General features: G+C 42.6%; 1 protein-coding gene across 2 annotated transcripts in view; it reads left to right on the top strand.

Annotated features, from left to right (window-relative positions):
* BARD1 (BRCA1 associated RING domain 1) overlaps nucleotides 1-27,252 on the top strand; it is a 93,725-nt gene that overhangs the window by 5,874 nt on the left and 60,599 nt on the right. For both annotated transcript variants that reach the window (XM_055121494.1, XM_055121495.1), the window contains exons 2-3: nucleotides 10,228-10,284; nucleotides 19,488-19,636. In XM_055121494.1, the coding sequence (XP_054977469.1) occupies nucleotides 10,228-10,284; nucleotides 19,488-19,636 (206 nt within the window). The remainder of the gene's footprint in view (nucleotides 1-10,227; nucleotides 10,285-19,487; nucleotides 19,637-27,252) is intronic.

The following is a 27,252-nucleotide window of genomic DNA, read 5'->3' as shown; positions in this document are numbered from 1 at the left end:
CTGGTTTACTGCAGTGCTGATCTTTTTAGCAGGATAGCCGGCAGTCATAGGCATTGTGCAGTGCTAAAATACTTAAGTTCCTTTTGTCTTGTTTGGGGACCACACCAGGCATGTTCCTGATTCTGTGCTTAGAGATCACTCCTGGCAGTGCTCTGGGGAACATATGTGGCTCCAGGAATTGAACCAGGGTTTGCCATATATAAGATGGATGCCTTACCCCTGCCACTGTTTCTCTGCCCGCCACCTTCGCTACTTTCATAGCGTGTGTTTGATCATTGGGAATAGAAAGTACATTCAATTCCTGAGGATGCATTATGAAAACTGTCAGAATGGCGAGAAGAGGCCTTGGGTGGAGACGTTGAAGGGAATCTTCATGAGCTTTGGAATTGGACCTTGAATAGATTTTTTTTTTTTTTAACAGATGAAGCCAGGTGGGGAATCACTAACAAAGAATAAAATGCTAAAAGGTATTGTAGAATAAATCAAGGGACAGTAAAGTGGGGAGGGACTTAAGACAGGATCAGATCTTAGTGATGAGTAACTTTTCAGTAGGTTAACGTAGTTATTTTTGAAGGAGAATAACTAGTTATTTCTGAAGGAGAATAATTTGTCTGTTTCCTGGGGTTCTGGTGTCCTGGGTTATAACAAAAGGAAAATGTACAAATTGATTTGGAAGGCACTCTGCTTCTTAGATTCCTGCATTATTAGTGTACATTATACACAAAATGTTGACTGAAACTTTGTACTTCAGTTTGACATTCACAAAAAAGAGCCATACATATTCCTCCAAATTGGGGAATGTATTTCCTCATGTGCTATTTGGGCTCTTTGCTGTCTGTCTCTCCTTCAGTCATATTAGATATTTCATAAAGACAGATTCACATTCGTAGTCCTGGCGTGGGGATGTGTCATTTCCTCGTAGGAAGTTAGTACATGAAAGCGGGCTAGGGTCACATCGAAGGGACCTTTGTGTGTCGAAGTACCAAAGGGACCTGCATTGCTCAGTCCCACGGTTTCTTGGGCTTAATCACTCCTCGTAAATAGTGACTAACACCTCAGGGTAGAGATAGAAGGCATAGGACTTTCTCCCTGGGATTCAGAGCTAGAAATGAAATAGGCACAGTCCCCTTACAGGCTGCTACACCCTGGAGTTCCATAGTGTTTGCCACTGTAGGAGACAGCGGATACATCGAGAACCTTCCATGTTCTTCATAGCTCACGACTCGGGGACTCTAGGCTGGTCCTGGGAATCTGAGAGTTAATCTATTTATTGAAATCTGAGCGGCATCATTTCATTACTTTTAATTAAAGAATTGTGATTTACAAAGTTGTTGATAGTTGAGTTTTAGACATGTAATATTTTAACGCCAATCCCACCACCACTGTCAACTTCCCCTCTGCCAGTGTTCCTGTATTTTCTCCCCATCCTCAACTCCCATCCCCTCCCCCCTGCCTGTCGACTTGACAGGCACATTACAGGGTTTCAGTGGTTGCAGCTTAGAGCTCATGTTTTCCGTTTTGTTAGAGTGAGTGTTTTGGAGATATGGCTGTGCCACTCACCCAAATCACCAGGATAACTGAAACCCTGGTGCCTGTTCACCCATTACTTTCCATTTTCTTCTGCTCTCCCTTGATTTCTTTCCTTCTCTGTCCTCTCCAAAGACTGGGGTCAGGGGTGATCACGTAGGCATCCTCCTTTTCCACAATACGTTTCCTCGTCCAATATTCTGTATACCACAGCTAGGAGAGATCATTCTATATTTGTCTTTCTTCTTCTGACTTGCTTCACTCAGCTTGATATCTTTGTGTTCTAACCAGGTTGCAGCAAATAGCATGATTCCGCTATTCCTTATAGCTGCATAATATTCCATTGTGTCTGTATACCACATCTTCATAACCCATGGCACCTTTTTGGAAGTGAGGTAGGAAGACTAGATAAGGAGAAATCCCTGCCTCTGAGCCTAGAAAGCAAGCATTTGAACTTGAGAGAGGTATAGTCTTAAAGATGGAGGAATATTAATAATTACTTAGTGTTATGCTTTGGAGGAAAGGTACAAGAAGGCAGAAGGCAGAGTAAAACAATTTGTGCGGCTGGAGAGATAGTACAGGGGTTGAAAGGTGGCCCCCTCCCCATTCCCTTCCAAAAAATAAAAATGAACCACTAAAATTTGAATTAAATGCGCATGACTTTTTTCCTGTGGCTTGATATTAGATTTTTGCTCTGTTAATTTATAAAATTTTATTGCCTGTTTAGCTTTTGGGGATATTTGACTCACTGATTTATTCAGTTTTTATTTACCACAAACAATTAGACATGGTTTATTATTTGATTTTTCTTCCCAGTAATTTTACTTGAGTCTGGTCTCACAAACTAAGATGCCTTTGAGGCGTGGCTGTCAGCTATATCTCTTAACTTGCTAACAATTTTAACTCTCCTAATAATAAATACACGTTGTTTAATTGACCCGGGAAACCTCTATGTTTTGTTAAATGTGCTGGTCCACACTTAGAGTGACCTGGGGGGCCTCTACTATTCAGGTAAGAAATAAAATTATATACCTGCTTCAGTATTTTTTTTTTTTAATAATGTGAGTACTGTTATTTGTTCAGCCATTGATTAAGCTGATTGAATTGGGCATGAACTCCACATTTCTTTGTTGTTGTTGTTGTTGTATCATCGTGAGATAGTTACAAAGCTTTCATGTTTGAGGTTCAGCCATACAATGGTGGAACAATGACCCCTCCACCAGTGCACATCTTCCGCCACCCACATCCCAGTCCTCCCCCTGCCTCCAGGGCAGACAGTTTCCTCAGTAATCTCTCTCTAATTTTGGGCACGATGTCTCGCTCGAAATTTCCACCACCATTCAAGCCTACCTGCCAGGGGCAGATGCTAGATCATTTATTTTCCATTGCTCGTTTTCAATGTCATGAGAGCTTGCAAGGCCGAGATTGTAAATGTAAATTTTTAGATTGTAAATGGTTGGGTTCCAGAGACATCTCTGCAGGGCACTAATCCATTCGGGGATTCAGTTGGGAGTCTCTGGGCCAGGGCTGTTGGTGCGCTAAGATGACACCCGGAGGCAAATTGTGGGGGGGGCCACCCGGTCCTCCACTGGAGATTTAGTCCTGGGACCCGCATATAGGGGTGGGGAGAGGAGTGGGAGGGGGTGTTTGCTTGTGGAAACTCTTGGTCACAGGGATTCCATCTGGAGTGGCGGGGAGAGCACACCTGCTCCATCTGGGGTGCGCCGGTGAAATTGGGCTGGTAGGGGGCCCGGAGAACCCGCTTCAGTATTATAATTTCAACTGAATTCACTTTGTTTTTTATTTTTAAAGTTTAATTATTTTTAGCTTAATTATCCACGATTTACTCATGAAAATCTCATAAAAAAAAAAAAACCTCATGATTTTGTTTCAGACAGTGTTCCAACACCGTTCCCATCATCAGTGGCAGTTTTTCACCACAGTCAGGGAGGTTAGTCAGAAGGAGAGGGATCCAACAGAATGATATCTTGTGCTCTCTCTCTTCTCTCTCTCTCTCTCTCTCTCTCTCTCTCTCTCTCTCTCTCTCTGTTTTTCCACTGTAAAGAAAAAAATTTGCATCAGTTTAACTGTTCTTTTTGAACACAACATATTTTCACTCATGAGTTCATCCCTGCTCTGATCCTGGAACTGCACCAGTCCTTTTTTTTTTTCCTTTTTGGGTCACACCTGGCATTGCACAGGGGTTACTCCTGGCTCATGCACTCAGGAATTTCTCTTGGCAGTGCTCAGGAGACCATATGGGATGCTGGAGATTCAAACCCGGGTCAGCCGAGTGCAAGGCAAACGCCCTACCTGCTGTGCTATCGCTCCAGCCCCTGCACCAGTCTCTACAAATCAGCTGCCCAGTGCACTGAGAAATCCCAAGGCAGGGAGGAAAAGGAGGATAACTGCATTTCCAAGCTAGAGAAATCCTGCTTGGTGAATCTCCTTGGCCTGCAGCAGTTGCTCATCTGCTGTCCAGGTTTCCAGCACAGATGCTGGAGACAAGTTTGCACGTGCCTTTCGTCTTCCCAGAAGCCCAGGTGGCACCGGGGAGTAGAGGCGGCGGGCAGAATGTATGCAGCTCAGAGACCTGTGTGCAGTAAGAGCCTGGCCGCCCCGGAGAAGACTCTAAAACGGCTGAGTTTACAAGCGGGTTGGAATCATTCCTCATTCTTGGCTGATGACACAAATGAAAGCTAGTGATAAGGCTAACCAAGAGGCCTGCTACCACATAAGTGCATTTTGTTAGTCTTCTGAATATTTTTACTAATATAAATGTAGATCAACAAGAAATCAGGATGACATAAAATTGTTCATCTAAATGCATTTCTGAAATGCAGTCTTCCATTTGACTCATTCTCTATGGATTTATTAAAATCTTGGCTGTTTATAGTTCATAGACCATTCTGCTTGGCAGGTAATGGATTTTTTGGGGCACTCGGGACAAATGAAAGTCAAGATCTCTTGTCTGTAGGACTACAATTTATAAGGGAAAATAAGCAAGTAAACAGGTAAAATGCAAAAATGTTAGTTTTCAACATTTATTTACAGAACCCTAAGTAGATGGCTTATCTTTGCAATTTTGGGCCATTTTCTATCTTTTTCTTGGCCCATATTTATTTGGCTTATAAACTATATAGATAGAAAGCAATCAATTTCTTCACATGTCTGATGTATGATTTAGGTTTCACAAAAGTCAGTGACAGAATGGAAACCCAAATCCAAGAATTACTGTGTCCGGCCAGGGAAATAGCTCCATAGAGTCCATGCCTAATGTGTTTAAAGTCCAAGTTCAGGCCTCAGTATGGGGGGTGGGGGTGGAAATTATTGTGCTGCTTTGTGTAATGTTATTTGTATTATGCCATCCTGGATTCTGTTTAGGTGTTATGTTGGCCTTGTATAATTTGGAGGCGGGAGGAAGGGAATCTAATTTAGGCTGGGGAGAATAATCTGAGCAGTTGCGGGTTGAAATTGGGTGTTTGAGATTTACTGCGAAGAGAGCACTTGGGCTTTGGTTGGCAGATTGTGAAGAACTTTGTAATACCCTTCACAAGAGTCGACCAGTTGTACATGCATTTGTCAGAGAGTTAAGACAGCACACTGTCAGGTCCTCATGCTTTTGTTTGTCAACAACTGTGTGTGTTTAGGGCTTATTCCTGGCTCTCTGCTCAGGGATTTACTCCTGCTGTGCTCAGGGGACAGTGTGGGGTGCCGGGGATTGGACCCAGGTCAGCCAAGAATGTGACAAGTGCGTCTCTGGTTGCCGTACTAGCTCTCTGGCCCTAGGTCGTCATTTGCTAAGTGAATAATAGCTCTGAATCCTCTCCTCTTCAAACCCACCGTGGATTTCTTGTATACCTTTTAAGTGTTTTTTTATAAAAAAAAGATAAACATTTATATAAGCATATTACACCTACACATTAGGTCAGTATGTCATGATTTAACTATTATTTAACTTTTTAAAAAATTTTGTTGTTCATAGCACTTTTTTTCTTTTAAATAAAAAGACTTATTTTAGCCACCAAGAGTTTTAGTTTCCAGTCCTGTCAAGTGATAGGGATCTGTGCATACAACATTACAACTCCATACTATCCCCACGGACTGGAGCGATAGCACAGAGGATAGGGCATTTGCCTTGCACGCAGCCGACCCGGGTTCGATTCCTTTGTCCCTCTGAGGGCCCAGCAAGCTACCCGCCCTCAGGACAGAGCCTGGCAAGCTCCCCTGGCGTTTTTGATATGCTAAAAACAGTAACAAGTCTCACAATGGAGATGTTACTGGTGCCCGCTTGAGCAAATCTATGAACAACTGGATGACAGTGCTACTACCCCCACACTGCCCGGTTCCCTCCACGCTGGACTCCAGGCTGCACCCCTCACCCTTTCCCCATCTCCCCATCTCCCCACTCCCGTTCCCGTCTCACTTGTCCTGTCTCACAGCCCTGCGAAGCATCATTCCTGGGTCTAGACCTTAGATTCTGTTGCTTTGGGTTTTCATGCTGTGTTTTCCTCTGCTGCTTAGGAGAGGGATCATTCTCCGTCTCCTTCCCTCAGCACGGTACTTTCTGCGTCCATCCTCATAGCTGCCAAGTTGCCTGATGGCATCCTTGTCGTATCCCATTGTGTAGATACCCCGTGCTTTCTTTATCTGTCCTTGGACCTTTGGGTTGTTTTTAGATCTGGGCTGCTGTCAGGAATGCTATAGTGAACAGAAGCATGCAGATGTCTTTTCTGTAGAGAGATTTGGGGGTTTGGGGCCAGATTCCCAGAAGTGGATCTGTGGGTCACTTGGAAGCTCAATTTCCCAAGTTTTTTTTTTTTCCCCATACGTTTTTATATTTCAAACCTTTTATTAAAATCTTAGGTGGGTATGGTTGATGAAAAGACTGTAATGAGAACATTCATTTTGCCTTATCCCTTATCACCCTTGGGTTCCATTCCAGACATAATTGCTTTTATCTCTGTAGTTCTTCAAGCCCTTATCTCCACATTTCCGAATAAGTTTCTAAGCTATTTTGATTCGTTCCTCATTGAAGACGTTTATTTCCTTTTTACTTAAAACATAAGTTTTTCTTATTACTTATTAGCTAATAATTTTTGCAGTTGAAAGGGGCTGTGTGGAATTCACAATACAAAGTAATTTTTAATCATTTTTGAGGGGGTGTGGGAGGGCCCTCTAGAGTCGTGTTCAAGGACCATTCCTGGAAGTACTTGACCTGGGAACGCTGGGTCTGAAGATTAACTGTTTATTCCCAATGATATAGTGCTGCTTATCATCATTTTGAAGGCCTCACTTTACTCTGTGTGTGTGTATATGTGTGTGTGTGTGTGTGTGTATACTATAGTGCATATATCTAAAATATATCTAAATCACTGCATCACTGTCATCCCGTTGTTCATTGATTTGCTTGAGCAGGTTCCAGTAACGTCTTCATTCGTCCCTGTTGCGTGCTAGTGTAGCCCGATGGTGTATAGGGGGCTCCTTCAGGATCAGTGGAATGAGGACGGTTGTTGTTACTGTTTTGGGCATGTCGAGTATGCCAAATGCATCCCATATGCATTTCCCCCTCCCCCCACCACCCCAGTTGCTTGGTGCTATAGTAGAAGTTAAAAGCTGTAGAATGAAAGCAGGGTCTCTTCCTACAAGAAAAAGGAGAGATGGCAATTGAAGGAAATGCCGAGATCGGTAGCTAAATGTACTATGAGAAAATGAAAACAACGGGTGGAAAAGTTTCAGGAAAGAATCAGGGCTCAGCATTATTTTATAGAGAACTGGAGAAAGAGGACCAAAATTGCTGTGAGTGGTGTGAAATAAAGCTCACAGGGGAAGAAGATAGAATTAAGTGCAGGATATTTACTAAAGGCCTCGAGAGGTGGCATCACTTTTGGATTTTTTTTTGCTTTGTGTCTTATTTTAGACTCAAGGCGAGATTCCTTGTGTATGTTGTACCTGGAGCCAATAGAGCAGATTGTTTCTTTTCTTCTTGTGGGTTTGGGAGAGTTGGTTTGGGCTGTAGCCAATGGTACGTAGGGGCCACTCCTGGTGGCACTCAGACGACCGCATATGATGCCAGAGAGCGAACCACATGCAAAGCAAGCATCGTAACCCCTGTACTATCTTTCCACCCAGGAGAACAGCGCACTTGAAGACGGAACACGGCTTCAGGGGGCCTTTCTCTTGAGCCTGGAGCTGGGGGGAGGGGCAGGGTTGAGTCTAGATGATGAAACAGCTCATTCTCTTTGGCGTCAGGACAGTTTGTGGGATTTCAGAGCATGGAGATAAAACAGCCATCTGTTCATTCGGTTGTTACCATTTTGGCAGAGGTTCATAGGTGAAAACAACTACTGAGTAAATTTTTAGGGAAACTGTATCTTTTCTTTTTTTATAATGGGTATTTATAACCTGAGATCAGGCCAGGGTGGAGCGGAGGGTGGGGGCCTCTCTAGCAGTGTGCTGACGGGCGTCTGTCAAAGAGGTGGGCCGAAAGAGGGCTCTGCGGGTTGAATACACCTGTCTCCCGGTGGCAAGCCACCGCAATGTGGAGGTGTTTGGTGAAGGCGCTAGAGTCAAAGAGGGAGAGGAGATTGTGACAGGAGGAGGTTGTTTTGGGTCTTGGGAGTGGGGCCTGCCCAGTGATGTGGTGGAGAGGAGGTGGGCGTTTCTGGGAGGGCACAGGGGACCCGGGGGTGCCTGGCCACGCCCTCAGTCCCGGGAGCTCTCTCCCCACTCCCAGCCTCACCGTTAACATCTATCTTACAGAGAGAACTTAAGAGAGCAATAGGCTTTAACACCGGGGCGGGGTAGGAGGCCAGGTTTGCTAGACCCTCTAAAAAACACAAGTGACAGGAGCAGCATAAACGTACTGGGTCACTTAATTTTACCAGACTCACAGAGTGGGTGGGACAACGCAGGCTGTATTTGATCCTGGTGCTCTGTGTAGTGGGATAGAAGAGCCAGCTATTGTGAGGTTTTAAAAAGTAATGGGTTCTATAATGTCAGTGAGCACCGTTTTCAGTATCTTGAGGATAGCGTTTGGGGCGTCTGCTCTGTTTTTAGCGGTTTTTCTAAAAGTTCAGTTTCGCTTTAATATCTATTAAAATGTGCAGTGTGGTGTTTTTGATCTTTCGAGAGACGTGGAAACAGTATTTATATATCGTATGTGTACAGAGGTAATTGGATAATAATGGTGTAAATATCTCAAGGTCCTAGGGTTAGTGTACAAAAAAAAAATGTTCATCTTTTAAGAGCTTTGCAGGTCTGTTTGCTCTAGCTCCATTACACCCTCTGAATATAATAACTCGATGTGTATTTATTAGTAAATGCTGCTACCTTTTTAGGTTTATCAGGTGTGGTGGGTATTTTGATGAACAGGGTTGGGAATAATTGTGCGTGGGTTTTTTCTTTTCATTTCCCAGTGGTCTGAATCTCATTTAGGCTGCAGAAACTGATGGTTCCTCCCTGTAGTTCCTTAAAGAACAAAACAATCTCCTTTCTGTGAACTGAAACAGCATATATATATATATATATATATATATATATATATATATATATATTAATTTATTTTATTGAATCACCATGTGGAAAGTTACAAAGTTCTCAGGCTTATGTCTCAGTTATACAGTGCTCAAACACCCGTTCTTTCACCAGTGCCCATATTCCACCACCAAAAAAAAAAAAAAACCCAGTATACCTCCCACCCCCCATCCCCACCTGCATAACTGATAAATTTCACTTCATTTTCTCTTTACCTTGATTACATTCCATATTTCAACACAAAACTCACTATTGTTGCAGTTTCAACACAGAACTCACTATTCTTATTGGAGTTTATCCCCCCAAAATATGGCCCTATTGACAAGGAAGCATTTGATAATTAGTTTTCCTCTGATGAGAATGAAGAGATATAAAGTTTAGTATTTCTGTATTTTAGTAATTAAGTCCAGGGAGATTTAAGTTGGAAATTGCATCATTTCCCTTCCTGGGGCAGCATGGAGCAAAAGCTTAGTTCATAGTCTGGAGACATGGCTGCAAGCACTTGCTGGGACCAGAAGTAATGTAGCTGGCTCTGGATCTTGGTCGTTCAGCAGCAAAGCGGCTGTGCAAAAGCATGGCCATCCGGGTCGAATCTCGGCGGAGCGTGAGCCAGTATCGGCCCCGGCCTGCTTGGTGGCTTCTTCAGTGGCCGGAAACCAATGCCACAATTAACGTGAGCCATAGATTGGTATAGTCAGTGGCGTCTCAGGTGTCCCAGTATTCCCGGGGCAGCCTTGGTCGACACTTGCTGCAGCACCCATCCCTTCTCTCAGAAATGTTGCTATTTGGTCAATGCATTATATTGTCCTTTTTATTGTGCATTACAATTTGAATCATTTGGTGAAGGTGTAGCTTGGTAGTTAAAAAGAGTTTTTAGGAGTCGATGGATAAGTAAATGGATTTGAATTTATATTATTTTGCAGTATTTGGATTAGAAAAGCATTATGATTCATGCCAAGTTTTCTAGTTCCTATTTGAATTCAGCAGGTGTGCGATATACAGGGACTAACAGCCTTTAAATGAGTATGTCCTTCTTGTCTTCTGCTTTGAGAAAGGGAGAAATATATATTAGTGTTGGGCCTTGAACTTAAGAAATAGTGGGTGGGAAGGTTTATGTAACTGTGACTAAAATTGGCTTTGTGTTTTTTTTTTTTTTCCAAACAGCTCTCACATTCTCCGGGATCCTGTGTGTTTAGGAGGCTGTGAGCACATCTTCTGTAGGTAAGTAAAGAAATATGTAATAGTCAGATAATCCTATTGGTAATACTAAATACCTTACGATCATAGTCTGCGAAGAATTAACTGTATGTTTTATTTTCATCCCTGTAATTTTTTTTGGTGTACAAGTCAGAAAATTTGAGAGCTCAAAGAGGATGACTTCTCCACAGTTAATAAATTTCATAACTCTCAAAACATGGGGGAAAATGGATTTCAGATATAGTACAAAAATATGCCTTTCTTCTGTTTGGAACCTAGACTTTTCAGATTATGAACACTTTTTTTTTTTTGGTCTGTTTTGTCTTTGTTTATTCTTCTGGGGTGAGGGATAGTACCAGCTGGTGCCCAGTGCCCACACCCCACCCCTTGCTTCTGATGGTGCCCACGGCCAAACCTCAATGCGAAATACGCATTCAGTTCACTGAGCCATGATTCCATCTCGAAAGTCTGTTTTGTCTAATTGTTGTACTAGTTTCCTAGGGCTGTTGTAACAAAGGACCCCAAAAGTGGGTGACTTAGAACAATAAAAATGTATGGTCTCATAGTTAGGTTGGCGAGTATCAAGCAAGGTTATCAGCGAGGCTGGTTCCTTCTGGGGCCCGGGAGGGAATCGGCTCTCTTTTTCTCTCCTACCTCCTAACAGACAGTGTTTGGTTGCCATGATGGTATTTGTTGACTCTGTTCTCATGTACCTGTGACATTCTCCCATATTGCGTGTTTGTCTCTGTGTCCAGATTTCTCTGTATTATAGGGGTTTTAGGGATTGCCCTGGACCCCTCAACCTGATCATCTGCAAAGACCCTATTTCCAAATGAGGTCATTTGTAGACACTGGGAGTTAGGATTTCAATATGGGCACACAAGTCAACCCGTAGCAGTTACTGTGCAATTATATTCATGTTACATTACAAGTCTTTGGCTTGTAGGTTAGAATATTCAATTTTTTTTTCTTTAAGATCTCATTCGGTTGCCTTTTCAGGAGAAATCAATTAAGGGACTGAATGTCTTTGTGTAATTTCTGTTAATAGAATCTCCTGAGCAACCTTTAAATCATTCCAAATTATAACTCTCTGGCACACGCTACCTGTAATGGGAAGCTTAATCACATGGAAATGATCTGTTGGGAGACTTCAGTGCCCCGAGGATGTCCGGAAGGCACCCAGGGTGGGGCTCCAAGTTTATTTACTGTCGAAGCCGAAGCCGGGGCCTGTTCTATGGGGCATGTCCAGTGGAAGGATGGGGTTGGCTGTAGAACTGTTGCCGTTTTCTTTCTGGTCAAGGGACTCCAGACTGGAGGTGTTGAGAGCCAATCTGTTGACCACTCAGATGCTGATCTGCTCTTCCTGCCTCTGTAATCTTTGTGACAGGAAACGTTGCTGCCGATGGACTGCCAAGTTGCTTGAGGCAGAAGCACCGCTCAGGCCTGAGTGTTCTTTCCCTTCCGTATCCACATCACTAAACTTTATAGCTCTGTCTCAGAATGGCCCTAATTCTTGGGTTTTCTCTTTCTTCACTTGTCTTTTTTTTTTTTTTTTTTGGTTTTTGGTTTTTGGGTCACACCCGGCGATGCATAGGGGTTACTCCTGGCTCTGCACTCAGGAATTATTCTTGGCAGTGCTCAGGGGACCCTATGGGACGCTGGGAATCGAACCCGGGTTGGCTGCGTGCAAGGCAAACGCCCTACCCGCTGTGCTATCGCTCCAGCCCCTTCACCTGTTTTTATATCCAGAGTTGTGTCCATGAAAATGTCTTACCTCAGACTATTGTATTTGAGTCACAACTGGCCCCCTTCCCCATTCTCTGCATTCTTGGCAGTGATGGTTTGGAGCCGGTGAATCCCACCCGTGTTAGTATCCTTGAAAGCTTTCTTACTGCACTTCGGATACAATGCCTCTGTTCCAGGGGCCACCGGTCTCCGAACGGGTTCCTGCCTGCCACCCTCTCCCCTTGTTCTGTTAGCGACGTTCAGCCTCCCACTCCTGCTCCAGGACTTGCACTGTTGTGGGTTTTTTTTTTTTTTTCCACTTGAAATGTACTTAACACTGCATTTCCCTCAGACTGACTTTTCCTTATTAAAGTCTTGGCTCAAATGTCACTCTTCCAAAAGGCCACCCATGATCCCCTTCTGAAAGGGAGCCTGCTCCCTGTTTCCACTAGCTAGCAGGTTGGTTTCAACGCTCGGCACTCTCTTCTCGGTCACTCTGCTGAAGCATAGCAAAGCCCAGGAAATTGTGAGCGAAGAGTGTGTGTGTGTGTGTGTGTGTTTGTGTGTGTGTGTTTTGTGTGTGTGTGTGTGTGTGTGTGTGTGTTGTGTTTGTCCATCCTGTAGGGCCCTGTGACTCTTAAAATGGCTTAAGAGAGGCATGAGAACATCTTTTAAAAAATGGATTCAGGGGGCCAGAGTGGTAGTAAGTCACTTCCCTTGCACACGGCTGACCTGGGTTCAGGCCCTGGTTTCCGAATCAGGAATAAGCCCTGAGCACCACCTGGTGTCCCCCCCCCCCAAAAAAAAAAATATATTGAATTTGGACTCAGTATTGTTTGGGGTTTTTTGGGGTGTTAGGCCAAGAGTTATGGCAGCTGTTTGAATTCTTTGAGTATGGAACTGGTCCCAATTGTTAACAACAAAACCCCATGTTGTTAAGTAGTGTTAACTGACATAACACTGTAACACTACTTAACAACACGGGGTTTTACTCTGCCCTAATCCAGCTGAAACCAGAAGTAGGAGGAGGCTCTTGGAGCACAGACTTCTCTTATTGACAGTGGCAATCCCCAGGAAAAGTAGTTCATGCACTATATTTAAGATAGGGGTCATTTAAGGCAGAGAACAGGACATCTCAAAGTTAGTCTCAGAACCCTTTTTACTTAAAAATTTAGGACTCCAGGGGCTGGAGCAATAGCATAGGGGGTAGGGCATTTGCCTAGCACGAGGCTGACCCGGGTTCAATTCCCGAATCCCATATGGTCCCCCGAGCACCGCCAGGAGTAATTCCTGAGTGCAGAGCCAGGAGTGACCCAAAAAGAAAAAAAAAATTAGGACTCCAGAAAGGTAGTACTGGGGTTAGGATGCCAGCTTTGCATGGGGCTGGCTGACCTGATTGCATTCCTAGCTTTGCGTGGTTCCCCGAGGACCAATGGTTGGGGCCTAAATCCAGATAATCCAGATAAAGTATTCAGGGTAGGAGAATGCTAAGAGGTCTGGAGCATGCTGGAATTTGATATGCTGAGGCCCTAGGTTGGATTCCTGGTGCCATATGACCCCCCCCAAAACAAACAAACAAACAGACAAAACAAACACCCTCTGTATCACCTAGCAGTCTCAGTGGCCTCTGAGAACTGATGGGTGTGGCCAGGAAAAATTAGGAATCACGAAAATCCAGTTTATCACCAATTTCTTGGGCGGGCTCAGTAACCTCTCCATTCGTCCTTTCCCTGAGATCTTAGAAGTCTCTCTCGACTCGGCCCTCCCAAAGATGTCACACTGGAGGCTCTTTCAGGGTCAGGGGAATGAGATCCAGCTTGTTACTGACTTTAGCATATGGATACACCATGGGAAGCTTGCAAGGCTGTCCCATGTGGGCAGGAAACTCAGAAGTTTGCCAGTTTCTCCCAGAGGGAGAAGCAGGCTACATGATACCTCACGCTTCTGAGCTTCTGAGAGCTTGCTTTTAAGTCTCTCTCTGGATGTTGGCCGTTGATGGGATTACACACACCTGGGTTCCTCTGCCAGTACCTTCATGCATGAGGTCTGTCCGAACGTGTGGAGAGGGCTCTTAGAAGTGAGCTCTCAGCATTGCTGGGCCCTGCTGGGGAGGCAAACAAAAAATTGCTGCAACTTAAAAAGAAAAAAAATCAATGCTAAGTCTGATATATACTACTGAATAATAATCCATTTTGGTGGGTCTTTCCCCCCCCCCCCCCCCCCCCGCACACCCTGCTCTATTCAGGGTTTAGTCCTGGGTCTCTGTTGAGGGTTCACTCCGGGCAGGGCCCAGAGGACCATAGGCAGTGCCGGAAATTGGACCCTGGTTGTTTGTGGCCAAGGCAAGCAGCCTGCCCTTGTATTATGTCTCTGTTTCCAAACTAATAAACTAATAATCGTTTCTGAGGGAAACATGAACTGTTTCATAAACTAAAGGAAAAAATAGCAAAAAGAGTGGCACTATTTTACATTTTTGAAAGCCTCTTTATTGCCTAATAGAATAGGAGACATGATATCTGAGTACGTATTTAATTTGTTGTGATTTATTCTTTTGATTGACGCATCTAGGGGAAAAATACCCGTATTTTTATGTATCTGTAGTTGGGAAAAAGAGGAACATTGTAGTTTCTCTTATAGATAATTGTGGATTTTGTTTTTGGCTATATTGCACCACTGTTTGACAAATGCTAGTGTGTTTAGCTTCTAGTGTGGACTCTAAGATTATATCAGTGAATTTTTTGTGCTCTGGTGCAGTAACTTCCATTAGTTTATCTTATGCTTCGAATGGATATTTTAGGGCCGAGAGCAATAGCACGATGGGTAGGGCGCTTACGTTGCATGTGGGCGACCCACGTTCCATTTCTGACATCCTCTACAGTCCCTGAGCACTGCCGGGAGTGATTACTGAGTTCAGAGAGAGGAGTAACCCCTGAGCACCACCAGGTATGGCCCAAGTGAATGGGTATTTTACCCAGCTTGTTCTTTTTACATGTCCTTTAGAAAATACCGACTTACTGAATTTAGATAGCTCTGTTGAGAAATGATCCTTTTTAGGCTTCTGGATTAACATATGTCAGGAATAATTTGAGAACTACTGTTAAGACAACATAAATATAAAAAACAGACTAATCGGAGAACAGGTAAGTTTTTGGAGTCTTTAATTGGGTTAAATTTTCTTCATCGGGTGAAAGCCAGTTTTTAGTTTTAATCTTACTCATTTCTTTTTGGAGTGCTCCCTGCAGTGCTCAGAGTACCCTAGGGTGCCGGGATTAAACCTCCCCCTCATGCAGGCAGAACTGGTGCAACATCCCTTTGGACCATCTCCCTGGTAGTAGTTTATTTATTTTTTTAGATTTAATGACTTTTAAAAAATAATTCTTGTTTTTGTTTTTTCATTTGGGGGGTGCACAACAGGTAGTGCTCATAACTCACTCTTGACTGTGTGCTCACTCTTGACCCTGGCACGGCTCGGGGGACCCTGTGGGGTGTCCGGGATGGAACCTGAGTCATGCATGTTTGAGACAAGTGCCTTACCTGCTGTACTATCTCTCCGACCCATAAGCTCATAGCTTATATATTGATTTTTATTTATTTGAGTCAAGTGAGATACACAGTTATAAAGCTGTTCATGATTGGACTTCAGTCATATAATGTTCCAACACCTCTCCCTCCACCAGTGTACATTTCCCACTACCAATGACCCCACTTTCCCTCCCCCTACCCCTACACCCAGCCTGCCTCTGTGGCTGGCAATATTCTTTTCTCTCTCTGTCTTTGTCTCTCTCTCTCTCTCTCTGTCTCTCTCCTTTGGGCACTATGGTTTGCAATACAGATACTGAGAGGTTATCATGTTTGTTTCTTATAACACTCAGTTCTTGTCCAGAGTGATCATTTCCAACTTTCATTACCATAGTGGTTTCTTCTCTATCCCAGCATCCTTCTTCCTCAGTACCTGAGGCAGGCTTCCATCCATGGACCAATCCTGGCCAATGTTGCTAATATCCTTCGGTTTTAGTCTCATAGTCTGTTTTTGTATGTCCCACAAATGAGTGTAGTCATTCTATGTTTGTCTCTCCTCTTCTGACTCCTTCACTCTGCATATTTTCCATGTCCATTCATTTATAAGCAAATTTCATGACTTCATTTTTCCTAACAGCTGCATAGTATTCCACTGTGTAGATGTACCATAGTTTCTTTATCCAGTCATCTGTTCTTGGGCATTTTGGTTGTTTCCAGATTCTGGCTACTATGTAGCTGTGTTTTTGTGCCTCCACGGTATATTCCCAGTAGTGGTATTGCTAGGTCATATGGAAGGTCAACTTCTAGTTTAACGAGGAATGCATGTATTGCTTTCCAAAAGGGAGACCAGTCGGCATTCCCATCAGTGATGAATGAGAGTCCCTTTCTCCCTGCATCTGGTTGTTCTTGTTCTTTCTGACATGTGCCAGTCTCTGTGGTGTGAGGTGATATCTCATTGTTGTTTGAATTTACATCTCCCTGATGATTAGTAATGTAGAACATTTATTCATGTGCCTTTTGGCCATTTGTATTTCTTCCTTTGAGGAAGTTTATGTTCATTTATTTTCCTATTTTTTTCACAGGCTTGAATTTTTTCTTTTTCTTGTAAAGATCTACCAGTGCCTTCTATATCTTGGGTATTAACCCTTTATCTGACAGATATTGGGTATATAATTTTTTCATTCCGTGGACTGACTCTGTATCATGGTCATCATTTCTTTTGAGGTGCAGAAGCTTCTTAGTTTAATGTAGTTCCATTTGTTTATTTTTGCTTCCACTTGCTTGGTCAGTGGGTCAGTGATGTTTCATCATTAAAGATGCCTTTAGCTTCAGTGTCACAGAGGGTTTTGCATACCTATACCTTGTGGATTCAGGTCTGATATTGAAGTCTAATAATTTTGATCTGACTTTTGTGCTTGGTTTTAGAGTGAGATCTGAGTTCAATGTTTTGTATGTAGTTTTCCCAGCACCATTGGTTGAAAAGGCTTTCCTTACTCTACTTCACATTTCTTGCTCCTTTATCAAAGATTAAGTGGGGACCATACTTAGTAATGAGGACTTTTGATTATATTTCATGGATGTTCCTCCGATAATTGACTATTGCACAATGGATGATTGACATCTTCTGGAATAAATTTACTCTTGTATTTTGGGATTCCAGTTTAAAAATGTTTATTTTCCAACAAAGACATTCAAAAAAGTTTCTTTCTTGGTTAAAGAAATTTTGTGTTTATTAAGCCATGTGATCTGAAGGTCTCTCCCTGCTAGAGTGCAGTTTTCACATTTATTTTGTTTATTGAGATACTTTGTATAAGGATTATGCCATTTTATAAAGGATGCAAAGGTTTGTTGTTATGCCTCTAAACCAACAATGTGAAACCACTTTATTTCACAGTTCTTAAAATTAAAAGCACTGTTTTTTCATAGAAAGACAAGAAACATGCGTTCCACTTTATGGTTTCAGTGAGTTGCTTGGAAAAAAATTCATGTCTAGATTGTGATTCCTAAAACATACAACTGCACCACTCTGCATCTTTTGGTTCACAGTATGGAGTGTGGTTATCAGAATGTGTTTTTTCATTCTCACGTATTTGTTAATTCACATAGAGACTGGCCGTCACTTTCCACTGTTCCATTGGCTCATCAGTCCTTCCTGCAAACTGACCAGGCTGTGCCTTTCTCTGTTTTTTCAAGACGTTCCATGGGAACACATCATCACCATCATCAGGTGTAAGCTCCACGTCTTGGCCAACAGTGGCAGTAGAAACGTTCTTTGCAGTAGGGGCCTGTTCTGTAGAAAGTGTCTCTCAGCAGTCAAAGTAGCAGATGGACGGGTCTGGGAAATGTGAGACCCCGTAACATAGCCAGCCACAGGCAGCCCGACACCATCTGGTCTCCAGGCCATGTCGTGGTGGTGTTTGGGTCTTGCTCCCAGTTAATGGCATAAGAAAAGGCCGGGAAGAGGTCTGTCAGATATGAATTGGGAATCCGAACATTCCTGGCGCAAATCCCTAGAGGCCAGTCTAGCGTCTGCAGGGGTACTCCTGCTGTCAGCCTGGGGATTTTTTCCCAGTGAGCTGCGAGCTCTCACTAGGGTTCTGACTAGATTTAACTGTTGGTTCTCACTGTCGCATAGTGAAACCAGTGCTGCAAGGGCTGTCGATTTCAGACTAAGTGTGGCTGACTCTTATTTTTTTATTTTTTTTTTTTGGCATGGCTTCAATTTGATGAATCCTGCCCTGATGGCTCTGAAGGGTGACTTCACAGTTACACTGGGGAAAAAAGAAAAAAGAAAGAAAGGAAGAAACCAAGCTCCAGTGAGATCTGGCTTTGGCCCTATACAGAGCTGGTGATCTGAGACTCTTGATACAGAGATCTGGACTCTCAGACTGTCCTTGGGCCTGCAGATGAGAGGGGGGCCACTCGAGAAGGATCACTCGCTGTGCAGGGGCCGGTGGTCGCACTCACGGTAGTTCACCATCGTTTCCTCCCAAGCCCATCTGGTAGTGTGCAGAGAAGCGAATTTATAGGCTTTTGACTTTTAAGTCCTCAGCATAGGGTTCAAGAGGACTTGCTTAATCCCCTCCCAACCTTTTACTAACTACAAGAACTTGTGGTACATCTCCCTGAAATTTGCAGGAGCCCTCTGGTTAGGAAGAGCCTCGCTAACAGCGACTGTACATCTTAGAAAACCCAGGGAGATCTAATTGAGTTAACAGGTTTAAAATGCGGAAGAACATGGGGCCAGGGAGCGAGCACAGCAGGTAAGGGTGCTTGGCTGTTGGGTTCATTCCCTGGCAGCCCAGATAGTTCCCTGAGCACCTGTAGGAGTCATCCCTGCGCGCAGAACCAGGAGCAAGCCTTGAACACAGCCCTCACCGCCCTCATCCCACACCCCCTCCACCTCAATGAAAAAAGGTGCAAGTTCCGGAGATCTTTCCAACAGATACTCTGGTTGGTTGTTTGGGGCCCTCACAGTCTTGTCCTCCTGGCTTTGTGCTGAGAGAGTGCCGGGCCCCTGCACGCCAAGTGTGCCCTGAGCCAGTCGAACTGTCCTCTGGGCATCTCCGCAACTATCTGAAAGGCTTTAGGCACTTATTAAAATACACATTTCCTATTCTCTTTGTAGTGATTTAGGGTAATTTGCATGAAACCCAGTTTGAAAATCTCAACCCTACCGTGCATCCTTCTGTACTCTCGCCCTTTAGAAGCTGGAGAGTGATATACTTATGGGAGTCAAGTGTTTCCTGTCTGACTTTGTAAACTGTCTTCAGAGCAAGTTACATAAACAGCTGTAGATTGGTGCCCCCCCCCACTCCCCCCTGCCCTGTGTCATTCTTTTTCAGAAACATTTCTAACAAATATCTTACCATTGACCATTGTTAACCTATTTTACTTTTGTTTCAACTCTGCTTATGCTTAGGTTTTGGAATTCAGATTTTGCTAAATATGTTCTTTTTTTTTTTTTTTGGTTCTTTTTCAAGTAATTGTGTGAGTGACTACATTGGAAGCAAATGTCCAGTATGTTCTACTCCAGCCTGGATACAAGATGTCAAGATAAATAGACAATTGGACAGCATGATCCAGCTTTGTAGCAAGCTTCGAAGTTTGATTTATGGCAATAAGGTTTCAGGTGAGAAATATTACCACTGTCTCTTATTAAGTAACTGATAAATTCAGATGAATCTGAAGCATGTTGACGATCTATTAGGAATGAAACATTTCAGATTTTTAAAGCTTCCAAAATGTTTGGAAGTACGTTAAGAAATGACAAGCACTTTAGAGTTAATTAAGGCCAATTGTCCCTTTTTTTATAGATGAGAAACTCAGATGCAGAGGTTAAGTAATTTTGCCTAAAATCACACATCAATTGGCACTATAAACAGGAGAAATAAAGCTCATTTTTTCTGATTGTCAGTCCAGAGATTTTTTTTTTTAACCTATTGCCTGCTTTTTGCAATTTTGAGTTTTTTATTAAATGAATTGACTATTGTTTTAATCTGTAATAGTTTTAATCCTTTATTCTTACAATTCTTCAGGATAAATTAAAACATTCTTCCATGCATCACACTTTCAGACTGAATTAGACAATCATTTTGAATGATCAAAGTCTTACTATTTTTTCTTTTCTATGTAGGTGGGGTTAATGTTTTTCAAATTGTTTCTAGATTTTTGTATTAACTGTGTATCTTTCCATTACATTCTGCTGAGAAGTGATTAACTTTGGAAAGTGTTTTTAATCTTGATAATTAGATATTGGAATTGTCTTTATTGACCCGATTTCATCATTTTAGTTGTTTTCTCAGGAAAACTGTTTCTTAGCTGGAGGATGCTATGAATGATTACAATTGGTCATTTTAAGTGGTTGGTTTCTGTTTTAAAAGTGTTTGATGTAATATTTTCAAACATGATTTGTTATTATGACCTGCTAATGGTGAAATTGATGGACCCAATAAAGAAACAAGGCAAATAGTCTTTAGTTTGACTGACCCGAGTTCCTATTTTTAAGAAGTATGTGTATTGGGCCAGAGCCATAGAACAGAGGGTAGGGCATTTGCCTTGCACATGGCTGTCCTGAGTTCAATCCCCGGCATCCCATATGGTCCTCTAAGCCCAACAGGTGTGAATCTCTGATTGCAGAGTGAGGAGTAAGCTCTGGGCATTGAAGCCCCCAAACAAAACAAAACAAAACAAAATGAAAAAGTATTAAAATCATAGAATTGTACTTGTTTTCAGGTTTAATTACACACATTTAAAACTGTTTACCTTTTAAAAAGCACTATTGTGTTATAAATCTTTTTAAGAATGCAGTGAGGAAAAATTATATTAATTGCCCACTTGTTTATTTTTGTAGTTTACAGTGATTGTCTCATTCCTGTATTGTGTTATCATTGACTAATGGAGGAGTTTTTTGTCAAAAATTAGCCATCTGCTATGTAAAATGTTCATGTCTGTGTGAACGTGGCTTTCTCTAGAAGCCCAAGGTTGCATGGTCTGTTAGGAATGTTAGGGACATGCGTTGAAATTTGGGGTGCTGCTTTGTGGCCCATAGCTGTCAGTATGCTCTGATTCGACTGTTGCCAGTTGATGTATGGTAATATCCAAGCTCCACAGGTAACCCTGTCGCAGTTCCAGGTGGGGTGACGGAATGGAAATTTGTCTCAGTATCTGAAGACTGCGTGTCCCCGAGGGAAGGACGGCGCATCTGGGCTTCGTCCCTGGCTTGTGGACAGACAGTCTTCGTGTCTCTCCATCCATGCCTGGGAGGTGGCCAGATTTCTTATTTTAAGGACAGGGTTAAACTTGCTTCTGAGCCCTACCCACCTTCTTCATCTTGAGTAATCTTTTTCTGCCGTGACCCAGTTTCAGGGAAGTTCGCATTTCGAGGGGTTTAAGATACGGACAGCAGAATTTTGGGAGGAACACAGTTTAACCTTCATCCCGCACAGTGGCATTTTGAAAGGTGATAGAGACGGAAGCTGGTCTATGAGGCTCAGTTGCCCGTGCTCGGGCACCGCTCTGGGTGTGTTTCCAGGGCATCGTGGCCAGCAGTGCCTGGGGGGCCAGTGAGTGCCCAGCCAACCAGGGCCTCTTGTAGGCAAATGGTGCACACCAGCCTTTGGAGCTCTCTGGGCTGTGGGATATTTTATAACTAAAAAATAGATATTTATAAGAAATAGGAAGTCTGGAACAAATTTTTGTGGGGGACCTTGGAGGCCTCTTAGAATGTTCTCTTTCTTAAGACTGGAGATAGAGCTTCCGGGAGAAAGCTATGATGAGTAATTTTGCAAAGATCATTTTGTGTCAATTTTCCTTATTATAATGAGGCATAATTACTTTGTTCATTATCAGACTTGAGCAGTGCTGATCTTATCATGGCTTCTCTTAAGAGAAATTGGAGCTTCACTGACACTCAGATATAACATCATCAGAATTCCTGGAGCTGGAAGATCCTCTTATTTGTTTTCTATTTGTTTAATTTTTGGTGGTGGTGGGGGGAGGATTGGCGCATACCCGGTGTGATCCTTCAGAGCCAGGTGACTTAGCAGTGCCTGAACTCAACCCCGCCAGGAGTCCTGCGTGCAGAACTTGCATTGGAGTCCTTGAAGCCAGCTCCAGACCCTGAAAGAACATCTCCAGTCCCTGGATTCTGTTGAAAGGAGACAGAGGTCCTTGGCTCTGCAGGGGTAGTCACTTGGTTAGTTTGGTGCTAACCTGAGTGTGGTGCTTTCATGAGCCATTTCACTGCCAAAATGAGAGAGGAGAGAAAGAAGAAAAAGGAAAGCGCCCCCACCCCCACCCCGGCCCATTCTCGTACCCCGTCTGCAATATCACATGCCATAGGTAAAATGAGGCACACTCTAGTCGGGATCCAGTGACTCTGGGATCAAGTGCCTCAGTGATACATTTGCGACGGTAGCAGTCTCCTTTGCAGTTTTCATCGAAGACCCTCATAAGCATATTGGCTTGTCACTTTCTGTTCAGATCTGTCATTTCCATGGCACAGAACTTTTTTCTACTGAGTGTCAATTGCATTATCACCCGCTTTTACTCCTGGTGTGTGCCCTCAGACAAAATGGCATTGGAAGACGTTTGAGGGACTTGGGGGTGGCTGGGCGGAGGCTACTTTTCTTTGTTTCTTTATCGCATATCCACTCAGTGTTACTTCAGGTATAACTTTTATGTGGGATTGCTTTCTAGCAAGTACTTCCAAAGCGCAAGTGGAATATGGTGAGCTAGTGAATAGGGCGAGGAGATTAATAATTTGGGGTAAAATAGTGGTCGATTCTATTTTATAACAAATTTGAAAGCAGGCTTCCTCAGTACCAAATAGGAACATTAGATTGAGTGATCCCAAGGGTCGGCTCGAGAGTCCTCTGGTACTGTTACTGCTCAGCCATTGAAGATGGTGAGTTAAGGGGAACTCGTGGACGTTCCACACATACTCTTGGTGTTTTAGAACATCCATAGTTGACAGTTTATCTTACAAATGAACCTTCTTACTTGCATTTACTATAAAATATATAATTACTGTCATTAAGGTAGGTAATTAGGAAGAACTTGTCAAATCATGGACATAGTGGATAGTATACTGCAGATAAAGAAGCCTGATTTATAGTAATACTTTCTAAAATGAGCTTCTAAATATTTGAACAGATTTTTCTCTGTTCGGTGTACGTTAAAGAGAAGAGATTGTCATAAATTTTTTTCTGACAGCCATTTATAATTTTGCCTTATTCTTTATAACAAAATTTCATTCTACTAATGAAGCTAATTTTGAAAGTTTTTATTTTTCTCTTGCCCCCTGTCATTAAATCGAACCTTGCAGGTGCTGGTCAGGTTCTGTGAAGCATATGTTGGTATTGGTGACATTAAAGAAGTACTTTGATTATGCTTTCATAGGATAATAATTTCCTTTTTTCTGGCTTTGGGAGAGATCGTGGTTTTCTTGTAGCAAATTATATAGTGTTTCATATATGCTATGGCTTTTTTTTTTAATAATAGATGAAGATGAGTGTTTGAATAGCTGTTTGCTGTTGTTTTTTTTTTTAAAATAGAACTGAATACTTCTTAACTTACAAAATAATCATTCTTCAGTGAAGGCGTTAATGTTGCACAGATGGTAGCAAAGTACTTTCCTTTGATTTTTAATAGGAGACTAGTTTGTCAAAGAGATTTCTCAACTTCTGTTGTGAAACCTATAATAGAGAATAATTTGAAAGGCACACAATGTACATCATTATAACCCTTTGATGTAGATTAATGATAGCTAAATCACATTTTCTAATTGCCTCCTTTTTCTATAGTTTATTATTAAATTCTAGAAAAAAAACTTCACTATACAACTGCTTAGCAACATGTGCGTCCCTGTTCCTCGATATTTTTGTGGTGCTCTCAGAAATAATTAAATTCAGAGAATAGAATTCTTCTAAATATCCTCATTAGGAAATTTAGTATATAGAGGAGGGACCAATATTTTTCTTCATGAAATGTATATGATAGCTTATCATGCACTCACCCATAAAAAACTGTTGGACCCAGCTTATAGTATGATTTCTATTCTGGCAGTGGCGCTGAAGTTTGTGCTTTTCACCATCATACCTTAGACAGGCTGTGTGAAATTCAGAAGTCACAGTCAGGTCTCTTAGGTTTCTTGTGTAGTAAGGACAAGATACAAAATTAAAATCTTATATATTGCTACTGACTGATGAATGAAATCAGTTGTGTACCTATAAGTCTCATGAATATCTACCTTCTTCCCTGCCCCTTTACGAGTTTGGAAATATGGACACCTGCCTGGGAAATTTGTTGTCTATTTGGATTTAGATTTTCCAGTCTATTGAGTGTGTTGTTATCAGCCTTAATTTCCCTTTAATTGCCTGATTGCAGTACATTTTGCAACTTTTCTAAGCACCGAGGACTATCAGAATTTGTTAGTTTTTTAACTGAAAATGTCATCAGCTGTGGATAAATTAAAAAGAAATCAAACCCAAGTTTTTCGGAGGCTTCGGGGTTCATTCCTGGTGCCCCGCTGTGCTTGGGGCAGGCAGGTGATGGGACTCAAGTCCTTGTGCAAACAAAGCACGTGCCCGTGCTCCCCACACCATCTTTCTGACCCCTCCGACACACGTTTTACAGACTGCCAGGGGACTAACCTTCTAAATTTTTGTAATCCCGAATCAAAGTGATTGTGGAATCATTTTATTTTGACCTCTCCTCTAGATTTGGGATTATATCAGAAATGATTTACTTTTGCAATAGACTTAGGGCAGAGAACTGGCCATGTTAATTTCGACCTTAAGACTCAGTGTGCATGGATGACCTCACCCAGCTGTTTTGATGTCCAAGGTCCTGTCCTAATGCATAAAGCTTTGTGGACTCATTGATGTTCAGTAGAGACAAAAGAAAGGTGTTTAGGGTCTACCTTAATTTTACTTCCTTCTAATTGGTTCTGTCCACTCCCTTCTTTCCTTTCTGGAGTTTCCATGTCTCCAAGTGGAGGTGAGGGCTTCTTGGGAGTGGAGTTTGAGTGAAAGCTTTTATTCCTCAGACAGGGATCTTGGTTTTGAAATTTCTAGAGGTCCTCTACTTCCAAGATTCATGACTTTTAATTTTTTTTTTTTTACCTCCATAAAGTACTGTACTGTTTTTTATTTGGCAAATTTCTACAGACTTTGCTACTCAAGGAACATGAGGTAAAAGAATAAGCAAAAGAAAAGGTCTTAATTTTTGTGAAACATTTGAAAGTTTAGTTTACTTAAAATCCTCGTGCATTAGTATCCCTGTAGCACTGTATCACACTCATCCCATTGCTCATCGATTTGCTTGAGCAGGCACCAGTAATGTCTCCATTGTGAGACTTGTTACTGTTCTTGGCATATCGTGCGGGCGAGATACTCTAGGTAACTTGCCGGGCTCTCAGAGAGGGGCGGAGGAATCAAACCCAGGTCGGCTGCACTATCACTCCAGCATTAGTAATGCAAGATAATGAAAATGCTTTGCGAATGCAAGCTTCCTGAAAAGATACTAGTATATCAGAACTTCCCTATCTCTTACTAATATTCAAGACATAAGAATAATCTAAACGCATTCCTAGAAACAGGAAAATGAAATAGAAATAATGTTGTATGGTTAGTTTTAAATCTTTTCAGGAAAATGCACACCTGACAATTTTATATAGCACCATAGTGCCAGGTTTATTTCCTCCAAAGCGCCTGTGACCAGCCTTCAGGAGAAGCCCTGAAGCCATTGGTTTTCTTAAACATTGCTTAGTTTTAGAACTTAGTTCCTAGGGTTTTGTTGCTGTTGTTGTTGTTAGCGTCTCAATGTCTGAAACATTTGATCTGTAGTTCTTTTCAACTTGCAATGAAACCTACTACAAAGATTAATATTAGACATGGACCATGTCCTTGACCCTTCTCCCCAGAAGCCTGCGGATACATCAGCACAGTCCCCATCACTTAATTCTTTCCCCAAAGCCTCACACTTTACTTAGCCTGTTTTTTCATTTGGGGTGGGAAGGGTGGGCGTGGGGGTGCCCACGACCCAGGGGCACACAGGGACTGCTTTTGACTCTGCTCAGGAGTGACCCCTGGATCACTCCTGAGTGGATCGGCCATAAGCGGTGCTGGGAATTGCAGGGCCTGGTCACCTGCAAGGCCAGCTCCTCTCTCCTGCACCATCTTCAGCCCCCTTTTGTTTCAGTTTGCAAGTAAGACAGAGTGTGCCACAGGGGACCAGCGCCCTTGAGAAGCTTTCATGGTTCTTTCTGGTGCTCATAGTCTGCCACCCACACCTTCTTCAAAACAGGCTTCCCTGTTCTTTGTCAGACCTGCTAGTAGTGACCATGCAGACAGAGAGGGCTCTTGGAGGACATGACTCGGCGCGTCTTTGGGCCTTGCTCGTGCTTCCAGTAATGCTCTTTCTCCATCAGTCACTGGTTCTTTTAGTAAGGATGAAGTGAGGGTGTGTCCAGTGTGGGGTAGCCCCATGGGGCCGTGGAGCTGACCTTTGATAAAGTCCTTCTGATAGTTTTCTTGTTTCTTTCCTAATAGAATAGAGAAAAAGTACCCAGTATCCTGTTTCATGGAGTTAATTAAATATAATTGATCTGTTAATTTGGAGAAGCATTATCAGGTAGTAGGAAATTATTTGCTAGTCATGTTAATCTTGATAACTGATGTTGCTTGGGGCTTTTTTCCCATTTTCTTGCCCGTGTTCTGTTCTACCTGAACCGGCTGCTTGAGGATACAATTTGTTCTCATAGTACTTGTGTTCAAACTTAAGGTTTTCTTCCTTTTCCTTTTTTTTTAAATTTAATTCCTCATTTCTTTGTCATGAGTTAATGGGGTAAGAGGATATTCAAGTTTTCTTCTAGTTCTTAAAGTGAATTCTCATTTACATAAACACATGTGAAGTTTGATAAAGGATATCAAATTGTTGTTGGTAGGCCCCATGGGTGACTTATATGAAGTGGGGAGGAGAAAGACGGTCCCTTTCTCCCGATCCGCCTCTGCCACCTGGGACTCAGGGTTACTGGTTTCTTGTCTCACCTCGCAGAAAGGAATTTCAAGAATAGATGAACAGTGAAATTACACAGTTTTTATTTGGAGGTTTTGAAGGAAAGAAGGAAGAGAAAGTGGAAGAGAGTGGAGGAGGGAACGTGGACTTCTCCAGTGGCAGGGAGACCCCTACACACCTCCCAGCATTAGACACGAAAGCATGAAAATACACATCTCAAGAGGAGAT

This window comes from Sorex araneus, chromosome X (assembly GCF_027595985.1).
Source record: "Sorex araneus isolate mSorAra2 chromosome X, mSorAra2.pri, whole genome shotgun sequence".
NCBI lineage: Eukaryota > Metazoa > Chordata > Mammalia > Eulipotyphla > Soricidae > Sorex > Sorex araneus.
Note: the sequence above shows the minus strand (reverse complement) of the source record. Positions and strands in the feature narration are given on the sequence as shown.